Source organism: Neomonachus schauinslandi, chromosome 8, assembly GCF_002201575.2.
Source record: "Neomonachus schauinslandi chromosome 8, ASM220157v2, whole genome shotgun sequence".
NCBI classification, from domain to species: Eukaryota; Metazoa; Chordata; class Mammalia; order Carnivora; family Phocidae; genus Neomonachus; species Neomonachus schauinslandi.
The window spans coordinates 95,981,556-95,999,618 of NC_058410.1; the positions used below are offsets into that span (position 1 = coordinate 95,981,556).

The following is an 18,063-nucleotide window of genomic DNA, read 5'->3' on the forward strand; positions in this document are numbered from 1 at the left end:
TCCCCTTTCCTTCCTGGAATCCAACAAATGGTTTTTACTGACTAGGTCATCTCATGCATCTGTATTTCTATGGACCTTAAAATCTTTAGTCGCAATCTTTGGATAGTTCCCATGATATATTCTCATTGCATCAACAGGTTGAATTGTGTTTAACCTTTTTTCCTTCCCCCGACTTTGAGCAGAACAATTTCCTGAAAGAATTGCCTCCATCTTTAATTTTTTTCTTATTTTAAAAAACCCATTATTTTTTGTTCTCTTTTTTAAAAAACAGATTTACTGAGATGAATTTATATGCTAAAACTCACCTTTTAAGGGATACAGTTAAGTAGGTTTTAGTGTATGAACAAAGTTGTGCAATTATCACACTATCACTGTCTAATTCCAGAATATTTTCATCACCTGGAAATGAAACTCCAAACCTATTATCTGTCACTTCCCATCACCCCATCCTACTACCCTCTGCAACTACAAATCTTTCTGGCTCTATAAATTTGCCTCTTCTCTACATTTCATGTGAACAGAATCATAAAATATGCGGTCTTTTGTGTCTGGCTATTTTCACTTAACAATAATTTCAAGATTCATCCATGTTGTAGTATGTATCAATATTTCATTACTTTTTATAGCTAAATAATATTCTATTGTACACATATACCACACCCATTCATCCATTAATGGACATTTGGTTTATTTCCACTTTTTGGCTACTATGTATAATGCTGCTATGAACAATAATGTGTAAGTTTTTATGTGGACATATTTTCAATTCTCTTGGGTATATACTTAAGGATTAAACTAGTAGGTCACATGGTAATCCTTTAAGATTTTGAGAAAGGGCCAAACCATTTTCCAAAGTAGCTGCATCATTTTCTACTTTTACATTTTTCCATTTTCCAGCCATATAATAAGAGTACTAATTTCTCCACATTCTCACCAATAATTACCTTTTTTAAAAAAAATTATTTCAGCCATCCTGTTGAGTGTGAAAAGGTATCTCACTGTAGTTTTGATTTTCTCTTTTCCTAATAATTACATCTTTTCATGTGCATATTGACCATTTGTATATCTTCTTTGGAGAAATGTTTATTCAAATCTTTCCTACTTTTAATGGGTTATTTCTTTTTATTGTTGAATCAGAAGAGTTCTTTATATATTTTGGATATGTCTTTTATCATATATGTAATTTGCACATATTTTCTCTCATTCTGTGAATTGCCTTTTCACTTTCCTCATGGTATACTTTGAAGTACAAATGTTTTTATTTCTTTTTTTAAAGATTTTATTTATTTATTTGAAAGAGAGAGAGGGAGAGAGAGCATATAGGGAGAGGGAGGAGCAGACTCCCCACTGAGCAGGGAGCCCGAAGCAGGGCTGGATCCCAGGAGCCTGAGATCATGACCTGAGCTGAAGGCAGCCGGTTAACTGACTGAGCCACCCAGGCACCCCAAATGTTTTTATTTCAATAGCATCCAATTTATCTATTTAAAAAAATTTTTTTTTGCTTGTGGTTTTGGTGTCATTTAAACCATTAGCCTAAACCAAGGTCATAATGATGTCTGACCACAGACATAAAATGAATGTGTTTTCTTCTAAGAGTTTCATAGCACAGATGGCCTCTGACTTACAATGGTTTGACCTATGATTTTTTGAATTTATGATGGTACAGAAGTAATATACATTCAGAAACTGTACTTTGAATTTTGAATTTTGATCTCTTCCTAGGTTAGTTACTGTGGTATGATAATCTCTCATGATTCTATGCAGTGTCAGTGAGCTTCAGCTCCCCATCAGCCATGAATTCATGAAGGTAAACAATTGATACATTTACAACCATTCTGTTTTTTACTTTCAGTACAGTACTTAATAAATTACGTAAGATGTTCAACACTTTATTATAAGGTAGGTTTTATGTTAGATGATTTTGCCTAAATGTAGGCTAATTTAAGTGTTCTGACCACATTAAAGTAGTTTAGGCTAAGCTATGATGTTCTATACAGGTTAGTGTATTAAATGCATTTTTGACTTAGGTTATTTTCAATTTATGATGGGTTTATTGGGATGTAATGTCACTGTAAGTTGAAGAAGATCTGTATTAGTTCTTTTTTTTTTAAGACTTTATTTATTTATTTGACAGAGAGAGAGACAGCGAGAGAGGGAACACAAGCAGGGGGAGTGGGAGAGGGAGAAGCAGGCCTCCTGCCGAGCGGGAAGCCTGATGCGGGGCTCGATCCCAGGACCTTGGGATCATGACCTGAGCTGAAGGCAGACGCTTAACGACTGAGCCACCCAGGCGCCCCTGTATTAGTTCTTATATTTAAGTCTACAACCTATTCTGAGTTAAATATTATGTATGGTGTAAGTTGACAACCAATTCCATTCTTTTGAGTATATAGAGCTGTCCCAACCCCATTTGATGACAAGACTATGATTTTCCCCATTGAATTGTGATGAGAGTCTTGTCAAAAATCAATTAACCATAAATATAAGGGTTTATTTCCAGACTTTGAGTTCTATTTCATTGATCTATATGACTATCTGTTTGCAAATACTATACTATCTTGATTACTCTAGTTTTATAATAAGTTTTGACATTGAGAAGTGAGTTTTCCAACTTCGTTCATCTTTATGAAGATCATTTTGGCCATTCCTGATCCCTTGCATATTTATATTGATTTTAGTACTATTTGCTAATTTGTTCAAAAACAAACAAACAAGACAGCTGGGTGTTTGATAGGAATTGTGATGAATCCATAGATCAATTTGAGGAATTTTTCTATCTTAACAATATTAAGTCTTCCAATCTATGAACGTGAAATATCATTTCATTTATGTAGTCCTTCTTTAATTTTTAAATGATACTATGTAATTGTATATGTTAGGTATTTCTTCTATTAGACTTATTGCTAAATGTTTTACTCTTTTTAGAGCTATTTTAAATGGAATTGTTTTGTTAATTCCATTTTTTGGATTGTTCTTTGCTAGTTTATAGAAATGAAATTAATTTTTGTCTGTTGATCTATTATTTTCAAAACTGGCTGAACTTGTTTTTAATTTTTTTGCATGTAGATTCTTTAGGATTTTCCATATACAGTATCATGTAATCTACAGAGTTAGTTTACTTCTTACTTTTCATTCTTGATGCATTTTGTTATTATTCTTAATATTATTTCTTGAATAACTGACTTGGATAGAATCTAGTACTATTCAATATTAAATAGAACTGATAAGATCAAACATCCCTATCTTCTTCCTGATCCTGGCAGGGGAATATTCAGTCTTTCACTATTAAATATGATGTTAGCTGTGGGGTTTTGTAGACCTTATTATCAAATTGAAGAAATCTTTTTTATTTCTATTTAGTTAAGTGCTTTTATCTTGAATGGGTGTTGTATTTTGTCAAAAGCTTTTGCTGCATTTATTGAGATGATCATGTCATGTGGGTTTTGAGTTTTATCTGCTAATGTTGTATTACTCTGCTTGATTTTCATATGTTAAAGCCACATTGCATTGCTGAGCTAAATCACACTTGGTCATCATGTATAACCTTTTTTTATATGTTGGGTTTGGTTTGCTAGTATTTTGTTGAGTATACTACTCTATATTCATAAGTATATTAATTTATGGTTTTCTTGTGGTATCTTTGTCTAGTTTTAATAGTAGTGTAATTCTGGCTTTATGGAATGAGGTAGGGAGTGTTTCCTCCTCTCCTGTTTTTTCAAAGAGTTTGTGAAGGTTTGGTGTTAATTATCCTTTAAACATTTGGTAGAATTAAATAGTGAAGCTACCTGGGCTTTTTCTGTGGGAAATTTCTTTATTATTAATTTAACCTCTTTACTTGTAATAGGTCTATTCAGATTTTCTAATTCTCCTTTAGACAGTTTCAGTAGTTTGTGTCTTTCTATGAATTTGTCCATTTTATCATGCTATCTACTTTGTTGGCATACAATTATTCATAGTATTCTTTTTTATTTTTTATTTTATTATGTTAATCACCATACATTACATCATTAGTTTTTGATGTAGTGTTCCATGATTCATTGTTTGCATATAACACCCAGTGCTCCATTCAGTACGTGTCCTCTTTAATAGTATTCTCTTACTCTTTCTATTTCTGTAACATCTGTGGTAATGTCCCTCTTTTACTTCTGATTTTAGTGATCTGAATCTTTTCTCTTTTCTCTTGTAATTATATCTTATCTTTTCAAAGAACCAATTTTCAGTTTCATTGACTTTTATCTATTGATTTTTTTAAAGATTTATTTATGAGAGAACATGCACAAGAAATGCGGAGGAGGGGTGAGAGGGAGAGAAGCAGACTCTCCACTGAGCTTGGAGCCTGATATGGGGCTCAATCCCACAAGCCTGAGATCATGACCTGAGCCAAAACCAAGAGTTAATTGCTTAGCCACCTGAGCCACCCACCAAAATTTTATTTTTAAGTAATCTCTACACCCAACATGGGATTCAAACTCACAACCAGAAGATCAAGAGTTGTGTGCTCCACTGAATGAGCTAGCCAGCTGCCCTGACAGTCACAGTTTTGGTAAAGTTTCCTTTAATATTACTACAGCTACCTCAGCTTTCTTTTGTTAGTGTTTGCGTAGTAAACATTTTTCCCCACTTTTTACATTTAACCTATTTGTGTCTTTGAATATAAGATATGTCTTTTGAAGATAGCATAGAGTTGGATCATTTTATGTTTGTTCATTTGATCTATTCTCCCAATTTCTGGAGTGTTTTATTCATTTACATTTAGTTACTGAATTTAATTATTTAATTATTAATTTAATTATTGAAAAGGAATAATTTACATCTGTCATTTTGCTTTGTTTTTATATATATTTTGTCTATTTTGTTCCTCTTTTCCTCCATTGCTGCTTTATTTTGTGTTAAATAAGTATTTTCTAGTATACCATTTTAATGCTTTTTTTTTTTCTTTCACTATAGTTTTCTGAGTTATTTTCTTGGTGGTTGCCCTGAGAGTTACAATTAACAACCTAAGTAATATTTGGATTAATGGTAATTTAATTTTAATAGTGTATAAAAGTTTTGCTCCAAACTAGCTTCATTCCTGTCTCCTTTCTTTCTATTACATCTTCACATTAAAGCTGAATCTTTACAGTTTTATAATTATTGCTTTATGCTGTTATCTCTTAAGTAGGAGAAAAAAAGTATTACAAAGAAAAATACATTTATACTCTCTTTCATGTTTACCTATGTAGTTACTTTCACTAGTGCTCTTTATTTCTCTGTGTGAACTTGAGCTATCACCTTTTGCTTCTGCCTCTGCAGACTGACTATTACTGACTATTCCCTCACACTAGACTGACTAATATTAACTAAGTTTTCTTGGAGGATGTTGAAGAATATAGAATAGTAGAAAAGACTGTGAGAAAAATTGGGACAGGAAAAGTTTTTCAAAGTTACACTCCCTGGTAAGTTGAAATTTAGTTCAGACTCAAATATCAATTATGATTTATCCCCAGTTCCTCCAACAATATAAGACACATAGTGGGTGCTTACCAAATATTTTGGAATATTTTGGAATGAGTTAACATGAGTTCACATGATGATTAAAATTTAAATGTTGGGGGGGGCGGAGCAAGATGGCGGAGGAGTAGGAGACCTGGATTTCGTCTGGTCTCAGGAATTCAGCTGGATAGGGATCAAACCAATCTGAACACCTACGAACTCAACAGGAGATCGAAGAAAAGAAGAGCAACAACTCTCTGAACACAAAAGGGACAACTTTCTAGAAGGTAGGACATGCGGAGAAGTGAATCTGAGGCGATATTCGGGAGGATAGATGGCGGGGGAGGGGCCTCCGTCGGCCATTTCTAGCAAGTGATAGAGCCCCGGAGCACAAAGTCAGAACTTTTAGAAGTCGGCTCCGCTGAGGGATGTCACTCCAGTGGCTAAGTGGGGAGTGGAACCCTCGGGACAGTGTGGTCTCAGGACCCTCGGGGTCACAGAAAGACCGGGGGTGTCTGAGTGCGGCAGAGCTCTGAGGTATCGGAGCGGGGAAGCTGGCTGCAGAGATGGAGCCGAGGCGCAGGCTCTCAGCTCAGGGTTGCCATAAATCGTGATCCCCGGCACAGTCAGGCCACTGCTCCTCCAGCAGGGACCCAACAAGCGGCAGATCCAGGGAGACTCACCTTCTTCCCCCGGGAGGAGAGGTGCGGGAGCGCACCGCAGGGATCGGCGGGGTTTGGAGACTCTACATGGGGTCGGGTGCCAGAGATAGAAACGCACGGTCACAGGCCGCATGAGCACGGTGTGTGGCCGGAGACCGGGGAGACGGGAGTGACTGGTGGCTTTTCTCTGGGGGCTCACTGAGGAGTGGGGACCGAGTTCTCGGCTCCTCCAAGGCAGAGATTGGGAGGCCGCCATTTTCACTCTCCGCCTCCAAAGCTGTACAGAAAGCTTGCAGGGAACAAAAGCTCTGGAGAGCAAACCCGAGCAGATAACTTAGCCCTGACCGGGCAAGGGCGGGGCAATTCCGCCTCCAGCAAAGACTTTTGGAAACCACGGCAACAGGCCCCTCCCCCAGAAGATCAGCGAGAAGAGCCAGCCAAGACCAAGTTTACCGATCAATGAGAACGGCAGAACTCCAGCGTTAGGGGAATAATGCACATAGAATTCATGGCTTTTTCCCATGATTCTTTAGTCTTTCAAAGTTAATTTTTTTTTTAACTTTTTTTTTTTTTGAGTTTTTCTTTTTCCCTTTTTCAACCAACATCTTATCAATCCCTTTTTTAAAAAAAAACATTTTTATTTTTCTTTTTTAGAGTCATATTCTATCCCTTCATAGTAGTTACCCGTATTTTTGGCATATATATATAAGTTGTTCTCTCTTTAAAATTTTGAGATAGTTTCTTCTAACAGATCAAAATATACCCTAAATCTCTATTGTATGGTTTTTTTCTACTCCCCTGCCTGATCACATTCTCTCCCTTTTTTTTTCTTTTTTTTTAATCCTCTTCTTCCTTTTTTCAAACAACTTAACAATTCCTTTTATAAAATTTTTTATAATTTCCATCTTTACAGTCATATTCCATCCCTTCATCATATCAACCCTTATTTTTGTACATATATAAGCTTTTCTTTCTTTAAAATTTTGGGAGGCACTTTCTTCTAACAAACCAAATACACCCAAAATCTAGTGTGTTGCACTGATCTATACCAGCCTGATCATATTTGATCACATTCTGGTTTTTTTGTTTTGTTTTGTTCTGTTTTTGTTTGTTTTTATCTTTATCTTTTTCATTTCCTTCTTTTTTTCTTTTTCTTTTTTCTCTCTTTCCCTCTCTTTTCCCACTGCTTCAGGTCTTTTCTGATTTGTTTAGAGTATATTTTCTGGGAACCTTGTTACCCTGTTAGCATTTTGTTCTCTCATTAATCTATTCTCCTCTGGACAAAATGACAAGACGGAAAAAATCACCTCAACAAAAAAACAAGAGGTAGTACCGACTGCCAGGGACCTACTCAATATGGACATTAGTACGATGTCAGATCTAGAGTTCAGAATCATCACTTTAAAGATACTAGCTGGGCTTGAAAAAAGCATGGAAGTTATTAGAGAAACCCTTTCTGGAGAAGTAAAAGAACTAAAATCTAACCAAGTAGAAATCAAAAAGGCTATTAATGAGGTGCAATCAAATATGGGGGTGCTAACTGCTAGGATAAATGAGGCAGAAGAGAGAATCAGTGATATAGAAGACCAAATGATGGAAAAGAAAGAAGGTGAGAAAAAAAAGAGATAAACAACTACTGGATCACGAGGGCAGAATTCGAGAGATAAGCGATACCATAAGACGAAACAACGTTAGAATAATTGGGATCCCAGAAGAAGAAGAAAGAGAGAGAGGGGCAGAAGGTATACTGGAGCAAATTAGAGCAGAGAACTTCCCTAATTTGGGGAAGGAAACAGGCATCAAAATCCAGGAAGCACAGAGAACCCCTCTCAAAATCAATAAAAATAGGTCAACACCCCGAAATCTAATAGTAAAACTGACGAGTCTCAGAGACAAAGAGAAAATCCTGAAAGCAGCTCGGGAGAAGAGATATGTAACCTACAAGGGTAGAAACATTAGAACGGCAACAGACCTATCCACAGAGACGTGGCAGGCCAGAAAGGACTGGCAGGATATATTCAGAGCATTAAATGAGAAAAATATACAGCCAAGAATACTCTATCCAGCTAGGCTGTCATTGAAAATTGAAGGAGAGATAAAAAGCTTCCAGGACAAACAAAAACAAAAGGAATTTGCAAACACAAAAACAGCCCTACAAGAAATATTGAAAGGGGTCCTCTAAGCAAAGAGAGAGCCTAAAAGCAACATAGACCAGAAAGGAACACACACAATATACGGTAACAGTCACCTTACAGGCAATACAATGGCACTAAATTCCTATCTTTCAATAGTCACCCTGAATGTAAATGGGCTAAATGCCCCAATCAAAAGACACAGGCTATCAGACTGGATAAAAAAACAAGACCCATCGATATGCTGTCTGCAAGAGACTCATTTTAGACCCAAAGACACCCCCAGATTGAAAGTGAGGGGGTGGAAAACCATTTACCATGCTAATGGACAACAAAAGAAAGCTGGGGTGGCAATCCTTATATCAGACAAATTAGATTTTAAACCAAAGAGTGTAATAAGAGATGAGGAAGGACACTATATCCTACTTAAAGGATCTATCCAACAAGAAGATCTAACAATTGTAAATATCTATGCCCCTAACATGGGAGCAGCCAATTATATAAGGCAATTAATAACAAAAGCAAAGAAACACATCGACAACAATACAATAATAGTGGTGGACTTTAACACCCCCCTCACTGAAATGGACAGATCATCTAAGCAAAAGATCAACAAGGAAATAAAGACTTTAAATGACACACTGGACCAAATGGACTTCACAGACATATTCAGAACATTCCATCCCAAAGCAACGGAATACACATTCTTCTCTATTGCCCATGGAACATTCTCCAGAATCGATCACATCCTAAGTCATAAATCAGGTCTCAACCGGTACCAGAAGATTGGGATCATTCCCTGCCTATTTTCAGACCACAGTGCTTTGAAACTAGAACTCAATCACAAGAGGAAAGTCGGAAAGAACTCAAATACATGGAGGCTAAAGAGCATCCTACTAAAGAATGAATGGGTCAACCAGGAAATTAAAGAAGAATTAAAAAAATACATGGAAACCAATGAAAATGAAAACACAACTATTCAAAATCTTTGGGATGCAGCAAAGGCAGTCCTAAGAGGAAAGTATATAGCAATACAAGCCTTTCTCAAGAAACAAGAAAGGTCTCAAGTACACAACCAAACCCTACACCTAAAGGAGCTGGAGAAAGAACAGCAAATAAAACCTAAACCCAGCAGGACAAGAGAAATAATAAAGATCAGAGCAGAAATCAATGAAATAGAAACCAAAAGAACAATAGAACAGATCAACAAAACTAGGAGCTGATTCTTTGAAAGAATTAACAAGATTGATAAACCCCGGCCAGACTTATCAAAAAGAAAAGAGAAATGACCCAAATCAACAAAATCATGAATGAAAGAGGAGAGATCACAACCAACACCAAAAAACACAAACAATTATAAGAACATATTATGAGCAACTCTATGCCAGCAAATTAGATAACCTGGAAGAAATGGATGCCTTCCTAGAGATGTATCAACTACCAAAACTGAACCAGGAAGAAATAGAAAACCTGAACAGACCTATAACCACGAAGGAAATTGAAGCAGTCATCAAAAATCTCCCAAAAAACAAAAGCCCAGGCCAGATGGCTTCCCAGGGGAATTCTACCAAACATTTCAAGAAGAATTAATACCTATTCTTCTGAAACTGTTCCAAAAAATAGAAATGGAAGGAAAACTTCCAAACTCATTTTATGAGGCCACCATTACCTTGATTCCAAAACCAAAGACCCCATCAAAAAGGAGAACTATAGACCAATATCCCTGATGAACATGGATGCAAAAATTCTCACCAAAATACTAGCCAATAGGATCCAACAGTACATTAAAAGGATTATTCACCACGACCAAATGGGATTTATCCCTGAGCTGCAAGGTTGGTTCAACATCCACAAATCAGTCAACGTGATACAATACATTAACAAAAAAAGAACAAGAATCATATGATCCTCTCAATAGATGCAGAAAAAGCATTTGACAACGTACAGCATCCTTTCTTGATCAAAACTCTTCAGAGTATAGGCATAGAGGGTACATACCTCAATATCATAAAAGCCATCTATGAAAAACCTACAGCGAATATCATTCTCAATGTGGAAAAACTGAGAGCTTTCCCCCTAAGGTCAGGAATGCGCCAGGGATGTCCACTATCACCACTGCTATTCAACATAGTATTAGAAGTCCTAGCCACAGCAATCAGACAACAAAAAGAAATAAAAGGCATCCAAATTGGCAAAGAAGTCAAACTCTCACTCTTTGCAGATGATATGATACTTTATGTGGAAAACCCAAAAGACTCCACCCCAAAACTGCTAGAACTCATACAGGAATTCAGTCAAGTGGCAGGATATAAAATCAATGCACAGAAATCAGTGGCATTCCTATACACCAACAACAAGACAGAAGAAAGAGAAATTAAGGAGTCGATCCCATTTACAATTGCACCCAAAACCATAAGATACCTAGGAATAAATCTAACCAAAGGGGCAAAGGATCTGTACTCAGAAAACTATAAAACACTCACGAAAGAAATTGAGGAAGACACAAAGAAATGGAAAAACGTTCCATGCTCATGGATTGGAAGAACAAATATTGTGAAGATGTCAATGCTACCTTGAGCAATCTACACATTCAATGCAATCCCCATCAAAATACCATCCACTTTTTTCAAAGAAATGGAACAAATAATCCTAAAATTTGTATGGAATCTGAAAAGACCCCAAATAGCCAGAGGAATGTTGAAAAAGAAAAGCAAAGCTGGCGGCATTACAATTCCGGACTTCCAGCTCTATTACAAAGCTGTCATCATCAAGACAGTATGGTACTGGCACAAAAACAGACACATAGATCAATGGAACAGAATAGAGAGCCCAGAAATGAACCCTCAACTCTATGGTCAACTCATCTTTGACAAAGCAGGAAAGAATGTCCAATGGAAAAAAGACAGTCTCTTCAACAAACGGTGTTGGGAAAATTGGACAGCCACATGCAGAAGAATGAAACTGGACCATTTCCTTACACCACACACAAAAATAGACTCAAAATGGTTGAAAGACCTCAATGTGAGACAGGAGTCCATCAAAATCCTAAAGGAGAACACAGGCAGCAACCTCTTCGACCTCAGCTGCAGCAACTTCTTCCTAGAAGCATCGCCAAAGGCAAGGGAAGCAAGGGCAAAAATGAACTATTGGGACTTCATCAAGATAAAAGGTTTTTGCAAAGCAAAGGAAACAGTCAACAAAACCAAAAGACAACCGACAGAATGGGAGAAGATATTTGCAAATGACATATCAGATAAAGGGCTAGTATCCAAAATCTATAAAGAACTTATCAAACTCAACACCCAAAGAACAAAGAATCCAATCAAGAAATGGGCAGAAGACATGAAGAGACATTTTTCCAAAGAAGACATCCAAATGGCCAACAGACACATGAAAAAGAGCTCAATATCACTCGACATCAGGGAAATCCAAATCAAAACCTCAATGAGATACCACCTCACACCAGTCAGAATGGCTAAAATTAACAAGTCAGGAAACGACAGATGTTGGCGGGGATGCGGAGAAAGGGGAACCCTCCTACACTGTTGGTGGGAATGCAAGCTGGTGTAGCCACTCTGGAAAACAGTATGGAGGTTCCTCAAAAAGTTGAAAATAGAGCTGCCCTAGAACCCAGCTATTGCACTACTGGGTATTTACCCCAAAGATACAAATGTAGTGATCTGAAGAGGTACATGCACCCCGATGTTTATAGCAGCAATGTCCACAATAGCCAAACTGTGGAAAGAGCCAAGATGTCCATCGACAGATGAATGGAATAAGAAGAAGTGGTATATATATACAATGGAATATTATGCAGCCATCAAAAGGAATGAGATCTTGCCATTTGCAACGACGTGGATGGAACTGGAGGGTGTTATGCTGAGTGAAATAAGTCAAAGAGAAAGACATGTATCATATGACCTCACTGATATGAGGTATTCTTAATCTCAGGAAACAAACTGAGGGTTGCTGGAGTGGGGGTTGGGGTGGCAGGGATGGGGTGACTGGGTGATAGACACTGGGGAGGGTATGTGCTCTGGTAAGCGCTGTGAATTGTGCAAGACTGTTGAATCTCAGATCTGTACCTCTGAAACAAATAATGCAATATATGTTAAGAAAAAAAGAAGAAGAAGAAGATAGCAGGAGGGGAAGAATGAAGGGGGGGAAATCGGAGGGGGAGATGAACCATGAGAGATGATGGACTCTGAAAAACAAACTGAGGGTTCTAGAGGGGAGGGGGGTGGGAGGATGGGTTAGCCTAGTGATGGGTATTGAGGAGGGCACGTTCTGCATGGAGCACTGGGTGTTATGCACAAACAATGAATCATGGAACACTACATCTAAAACTAATGATGTAATGTATGGGAATTAACATAACAATAAAAAAATAAAAGTAAAAAAAAGAAAAAAAATTTAAATGTTGAATTATCTGAGGTCTAGAACTGGAAAGAACATTGATAGAGTCACACAAACCAAGATTAAGTGGGTCTTAAAAAGAGGACTTTTAGAGAAGAGTCTGTAGAATTCCAGATTGACTGAATTCCCTGAGTCTCATTGTCAAAAAGAATTTAAGTAATTGATTATAACAAAGCACTGGTTAATTCTTTTAACAAAGCTGAAAGTTCTTGACAAATTCCAAAGTATGTAACAGAATCCATTCATCTGTAATTTTAAGCAAATAGGATAGACACTCCATTTGATGGCTCACTGGATGTAGCCTATGGCACACATAAGGCTTTGGAACTCTGTTTATAGACATTAACAGTTGGAAATTGAGAGTTGCTCAAGCAGAATTCTACATAATCACCCATTTGGGGTTAATTTACTTTATTGTGGCTGCTAAAGTGAGCTCAGCTGAACTTGTCATTTTCCATTCCAATCTGTTTTGTAAATGTTTTTAGTTTCACAGCCCAAACATTTTATTGCAAATCTTTCAGATCATATGGTTTGTTCTAACCAGAACAATTCATCAAAAGAATGTGGGTTATTTCTAAACCTGCAATACAATTTTGAACTTACTTTAGAGTTTGAGACATGAAGAACTATAAGATTAAAGAATGGAGAAATAAACTGGCTGGAGTTTAGTAGTTATCTATTCAACGTTTTTTGGAATACTTTCTTAGTGCAAGATACCATGTTAATTGTTGGGGATTCAATGATGAACAAGACAGATTTAGGTACCCCCAAAGAGTTTTAAAGTTATGTCAATCTGTACATAAATGAATAAATAAATAAAAACATCTATTATATTAGTACACACTTGCTAGTAAAAAATATGGAAGTAAGGGAATGCTCTTACACTGAACATTCCTGGTCAAAATCTCAATCTCAGTCTAAAATATCTTCATTCCTATATGCTCATTAAATGCTTTTTCTCTTTCAAGAAATTTTTCAAATTCCAATTTTTCTGTGAATAGTTCTTTGAGTAATGAGAAATGGATTCCCCAATGTTCTCTTCTATCAAAATGTTCCCAGAACCTTCTCTTATTCTTCTACTCATTTTTTTCTTAGAAAGTATTTATTGAGCAACTGATATGTTCTAAGCATATACAAATTGGAGGGATACAAGATAAAGACTAGAGTGTACTGTCTTTAGCTTTAGAGTAGAGCAGATAAATAAATACAGAAGGTCATTATAATGTTATTGAAAAGTACTATGAAAATGGGGCACCTGAGTGGCTCAGTCAGTTAAGTGTCTAACTCTTGATTTCAGCTCAGGTCACGATCTCAGAGTTATGAGACTGAGCCCCATGTCAGGCTCCATGCTTGGCACGGAGTCTGCTTGAGATCCTCTCTCTCCCTTTCCTTCTGCTCCTTCCCCCTTTTGCACTCTCTCTCTCTTTCAAAAAATAAATAAATAAAATCTTTTTTAAAAAGTACTATGAAAGATATCTCTTTAAGAAAGTAGTCACATACATGGATTCAACACATACTTGTTATTTTAGATCTATAAACAGAATTAGTTGAAATGACAAATAATAGCATATATTGTTAAGGTATTTTAATCAATGAGTACTTTCTCTGCTCTAGGCACTTGACTTAAGTCATCAAATAAGTGTAATAATTCTGTGAGGTAGATGCTACACAACCCCACTTTAAAATAATGAAAGAGAGGCAGAGAAATTTAAGAAATTGACAAAATTCATGCATCTATTAAGTTGCAGAGTCAAAATTTAAACTCATGCAATCTGGACCTTAAGTCTGTGTTTTTGACTTCTCTGTACTGTATCATTTCTGATTATTCACTCCTCAGCTTTTAAGAAGATTCCTATTGCCTTATGACTTGCAGTGTCTTTCTGTGAGAGAAGTATTCTTTCCTTCTCCATGGTTAAGCTTAACCACACGACTTGTTTTGGCCAAAGAGGTACGAAGAGACTTAACATATGCCAGTTCAAAGCAAAGATCAAAGAGACATTACATATTTCTCCCCACTTCCTTGCCCTTTCCCTCAGTCACAGAATGGCGTGTCCCAGGAAGTGCTGTTCCCTTAGCCTGAGTTCTGAAATGAGACGGTAAGTAGAGCACAGCCACAGTCCATCCTCACTACTGACATGGAACATGAGTGAGACACATTGTTGTTGCAAGCCACATACGTTGGGATTGGTTGGGTTTTTTTGTGTTGTTGTTGTTTGTTTGTTTTTTATAGCAGAATAACCTAGCAAAAACTGACTAGTATAATAATACTTACCAAGAAGTAGGTGTGATAGTAACAAACAGCCTAAAATATGTGATACCATGGTGAGGGGGACAGTGTTGAGGAAACTATCACTGGGATTGGGAAAACACAACTCATGTTCTACAGTGGCAAACATTTGTTAACTTAGTTGAAAAGACTAGGGGTTAGAATGCTAATAAGTATTGGTACTGATTGCATTTTTAAGGCTATAAAAGTAATTGTTTCTTTGCAAAAATAGAGGAATAGAAACAATTTGGAATTATAAGATATACCAGGTTGACAAGTGCAACTACTGCCCATATTCAACCAGTAAAAGATATCCTGAAAGTTGCTTTGACTAACAAAGGTTGAAGGAGACCCAAATTAAGACTCTTCCTCAAAGACCAGATAAGACGTTTGTGAAGTCTTTTTAATGAATTAAGGTATCCCAGTAAATTCCTTTAGTTGGATAAAATATATCAGAGCAAACAGTCTAAGGGCATGGCTTTCCATGAGCCTGATAAGCTCTAAGTACTGGCAATAACTTTAGAGAAAGAAAGAGATACATTTCCAAGAAACATGGCATTTTAAGATAAAATTTATAAGTACAAAAGGATGAGCTATATTCTTTGTCTAAACTTTTATAAACTATTTCACATGTTCGTTGGTGATTTACCTGGAATCATCAATGTTCAGCTTAAGTGTTTCCTGCTCTGAATTAGATACTCCTCTACCACACCTTCTTCTGATCCCCTGGCTTATATTTAAGATGATTTTCACTCTACATCTGACTCTTTCCCTCCTCTAGTCTATGAATTCATCAGTGAATTTGACAGAAGCTTTTAGCTTTTTATCAGATACACATGCAAAAGAAATATGGTAAGTATTTGATGAATGAATAACAGAATGAATACACTCGTCGAAGTAGCAAAATTATCTAACAAACTACAATACTCCCAAATCAGCATGATATACCATTTCTAAAAGTCTAAAGTCTGCCTGATTCTCTAGTGTGCTAAAAAAATAAGATATTTGAAGCTGGAGGCTTAACACATATAATAAAACTGTACTACATAAATCTCATATAAAAGAACATTCTTTACATACAGTCTCAGGAAATGGTAAAGAAATTTTTGTTATTTCTCATACAAAATAAAATTTATAATATTAGTCCTAGACAAAAATCAAGTCAATTAATCACAGAGCTTTACAATTTAAAGTCATTAAGGCAGTTCATAAAATACATTCCCTAAATATCACCCTAAAAAAATGCCCAGACATATTTCTATGGCTAGGGTCTCATTATTTTAGAAGAATACACAATCCTTTGGTAAGCATATTATGTTGGTTCAGTCTACTCTTAAATTGTATTTATTTTTTTTAGAGATTTATTTGTTTTAGAGAGAGAGACAGCATGTTGGAGGAGCAGAGCGAAAGAATCTTCAAGGAGACTCCCCGCTGAGCATGGAGCAGATGACATCCAGGACCCTGAGATCATGACCTGAGCCAAATCAAGAGCCAGCTACTCAACCGACTGAGCCACCCAGGCACCCCTCTTAAGTTTTATTTTTAAGTGCATCCTATAGAAAACACAAGGAAATTATTTGAAATTACATACCTGGCGACACCAGAGTTTACGAAATATTTGCAGATAGGCCAACACCATAAGACACAGTGGTGCCATGTATGTCACCAGAAAGAAACAAATGTGATACATCTTGGGGTAAATTTCACCTGGAATGAAAGCCAAAATAATAAAATCCTGTTTTATAATTCACCGATTTTTTTAAAGGTCTGTCTGTCAATGTTTTGCCTTTAAAGTACACATTTAACTTCCATATGATTTCACTGGCATGGTATACACACACACACAAATACTGTAATATAGTATTAATTGCTTACACTTACTCAGTATACACACACACACTAAATGTGAAGTCTTAATTTTATTTAATATACTCAGAGAGGAATAACAGTTAGCCATTTCTTAATTTGTGCTAACATAGGCTATCCAAAGTCAAGCCTTTATTTATAAAAAAAAACCTTTTTTGTCTGATTACCTCTGGCTAATTAATAAAAATTAATTTGGATTGTGCTATACTTGAATTACAATAAGAAACAAGACAGTCAAACCTAATTGCTAATGCTTTTAGGAAAAGAATGTAAACTGAGTCAATTTCCTTATTAGAATATGTTTCCTGAGAAATGGGAAGCTATTCCCAGTTGTACCTCCATATACAAATGTGGAAAAGTTTTGGAAAAATAAACACAGTGAACATTTAATGGTTCCTTTGTTGATTACTATAACAATATAAAATTTCTCTTTCAGTATGTTGTGTGTGTATATATATATGTATGTATATATGCATGTGCTTTTAATAAAAACAATATTTTTAGGGATTTTAAAGTTAATTTTTAAACAAATATGATTTTTTTAATATTCATCTCATTTATTTAGTCATAAGCACCTCTAGGATTGTAGTGATTTCTTATCATTAAGTCTATGGACACAGGTGATACATACCACAGATTAGGTATTTATTTAAGAGTCAATTATTCAATTAATAAATAACATGGTGGCTTAATATAATTTTGTTGGCTTTTTAAAGTATATTTATTACTGACTTTTAATTATTTTTTAAAAGATTTTATTTTTAAGTAACCTCTACACTCAACGTGGGGCTCAAATTCACAACCCTGAGATCAAGAGTCACATGCCCCACTGACTGAGCCAGCCAGGTTCCCCTACTGACTTTTTAAATGCTTTCAAGGATATTTTTCCCATACTAGTATTTGAATATATCACAGTGATCCAGCTACTTTTACTTAAATGCAAAACAGGAAACAGAATATATCCTACATTGTTTCATGGATATTAAATGCCATAATCAGATAGAATTCTAATTGAATGCTAACAAAACAAAGTTTTTTTTTCCTACTTCTAAAAATTAAGCAACCAAATTTGACTTTGGTATTGGCAATGAGGTTAGTTCCATACAATTACTGAGGGATAACGCTATCACCTCCATGCATTTTATTTTTTTCATTGCTTCAGAAAGGGAATATAAGAGCATGAAGATGCAGTTATGTGATCAAATGTGGTAAGGGCAAATTATAGTCAGGATTAACCAACAATAACTAT

The 18,063-nt window shown here is 36.0% G+C and overlaps 1 protein-coding gene across 1 annotated transcript in view; it reads right to left on the reverse strand.

Annotated features, from left to right (window-relative positions):
- The window catches only part of HCRTR2 (hypocretin receptor 2), a 110,877-nt gene that overhangs the window by 11,019 nt on the left and 81,795 nt on the right, over window positions 1-18,063 (reverse strand). The window contains exon 4 of the mRNA XM_021692089.1: window positions 16,540-16,655. Coding sequence (XP_021547764.1) covers window positions 16,540-16,655 — 116 coding nt within the window. The remainder of the gene's footprint in view (window positions 1-16,539; window positions 16,656-18,063) is intronic.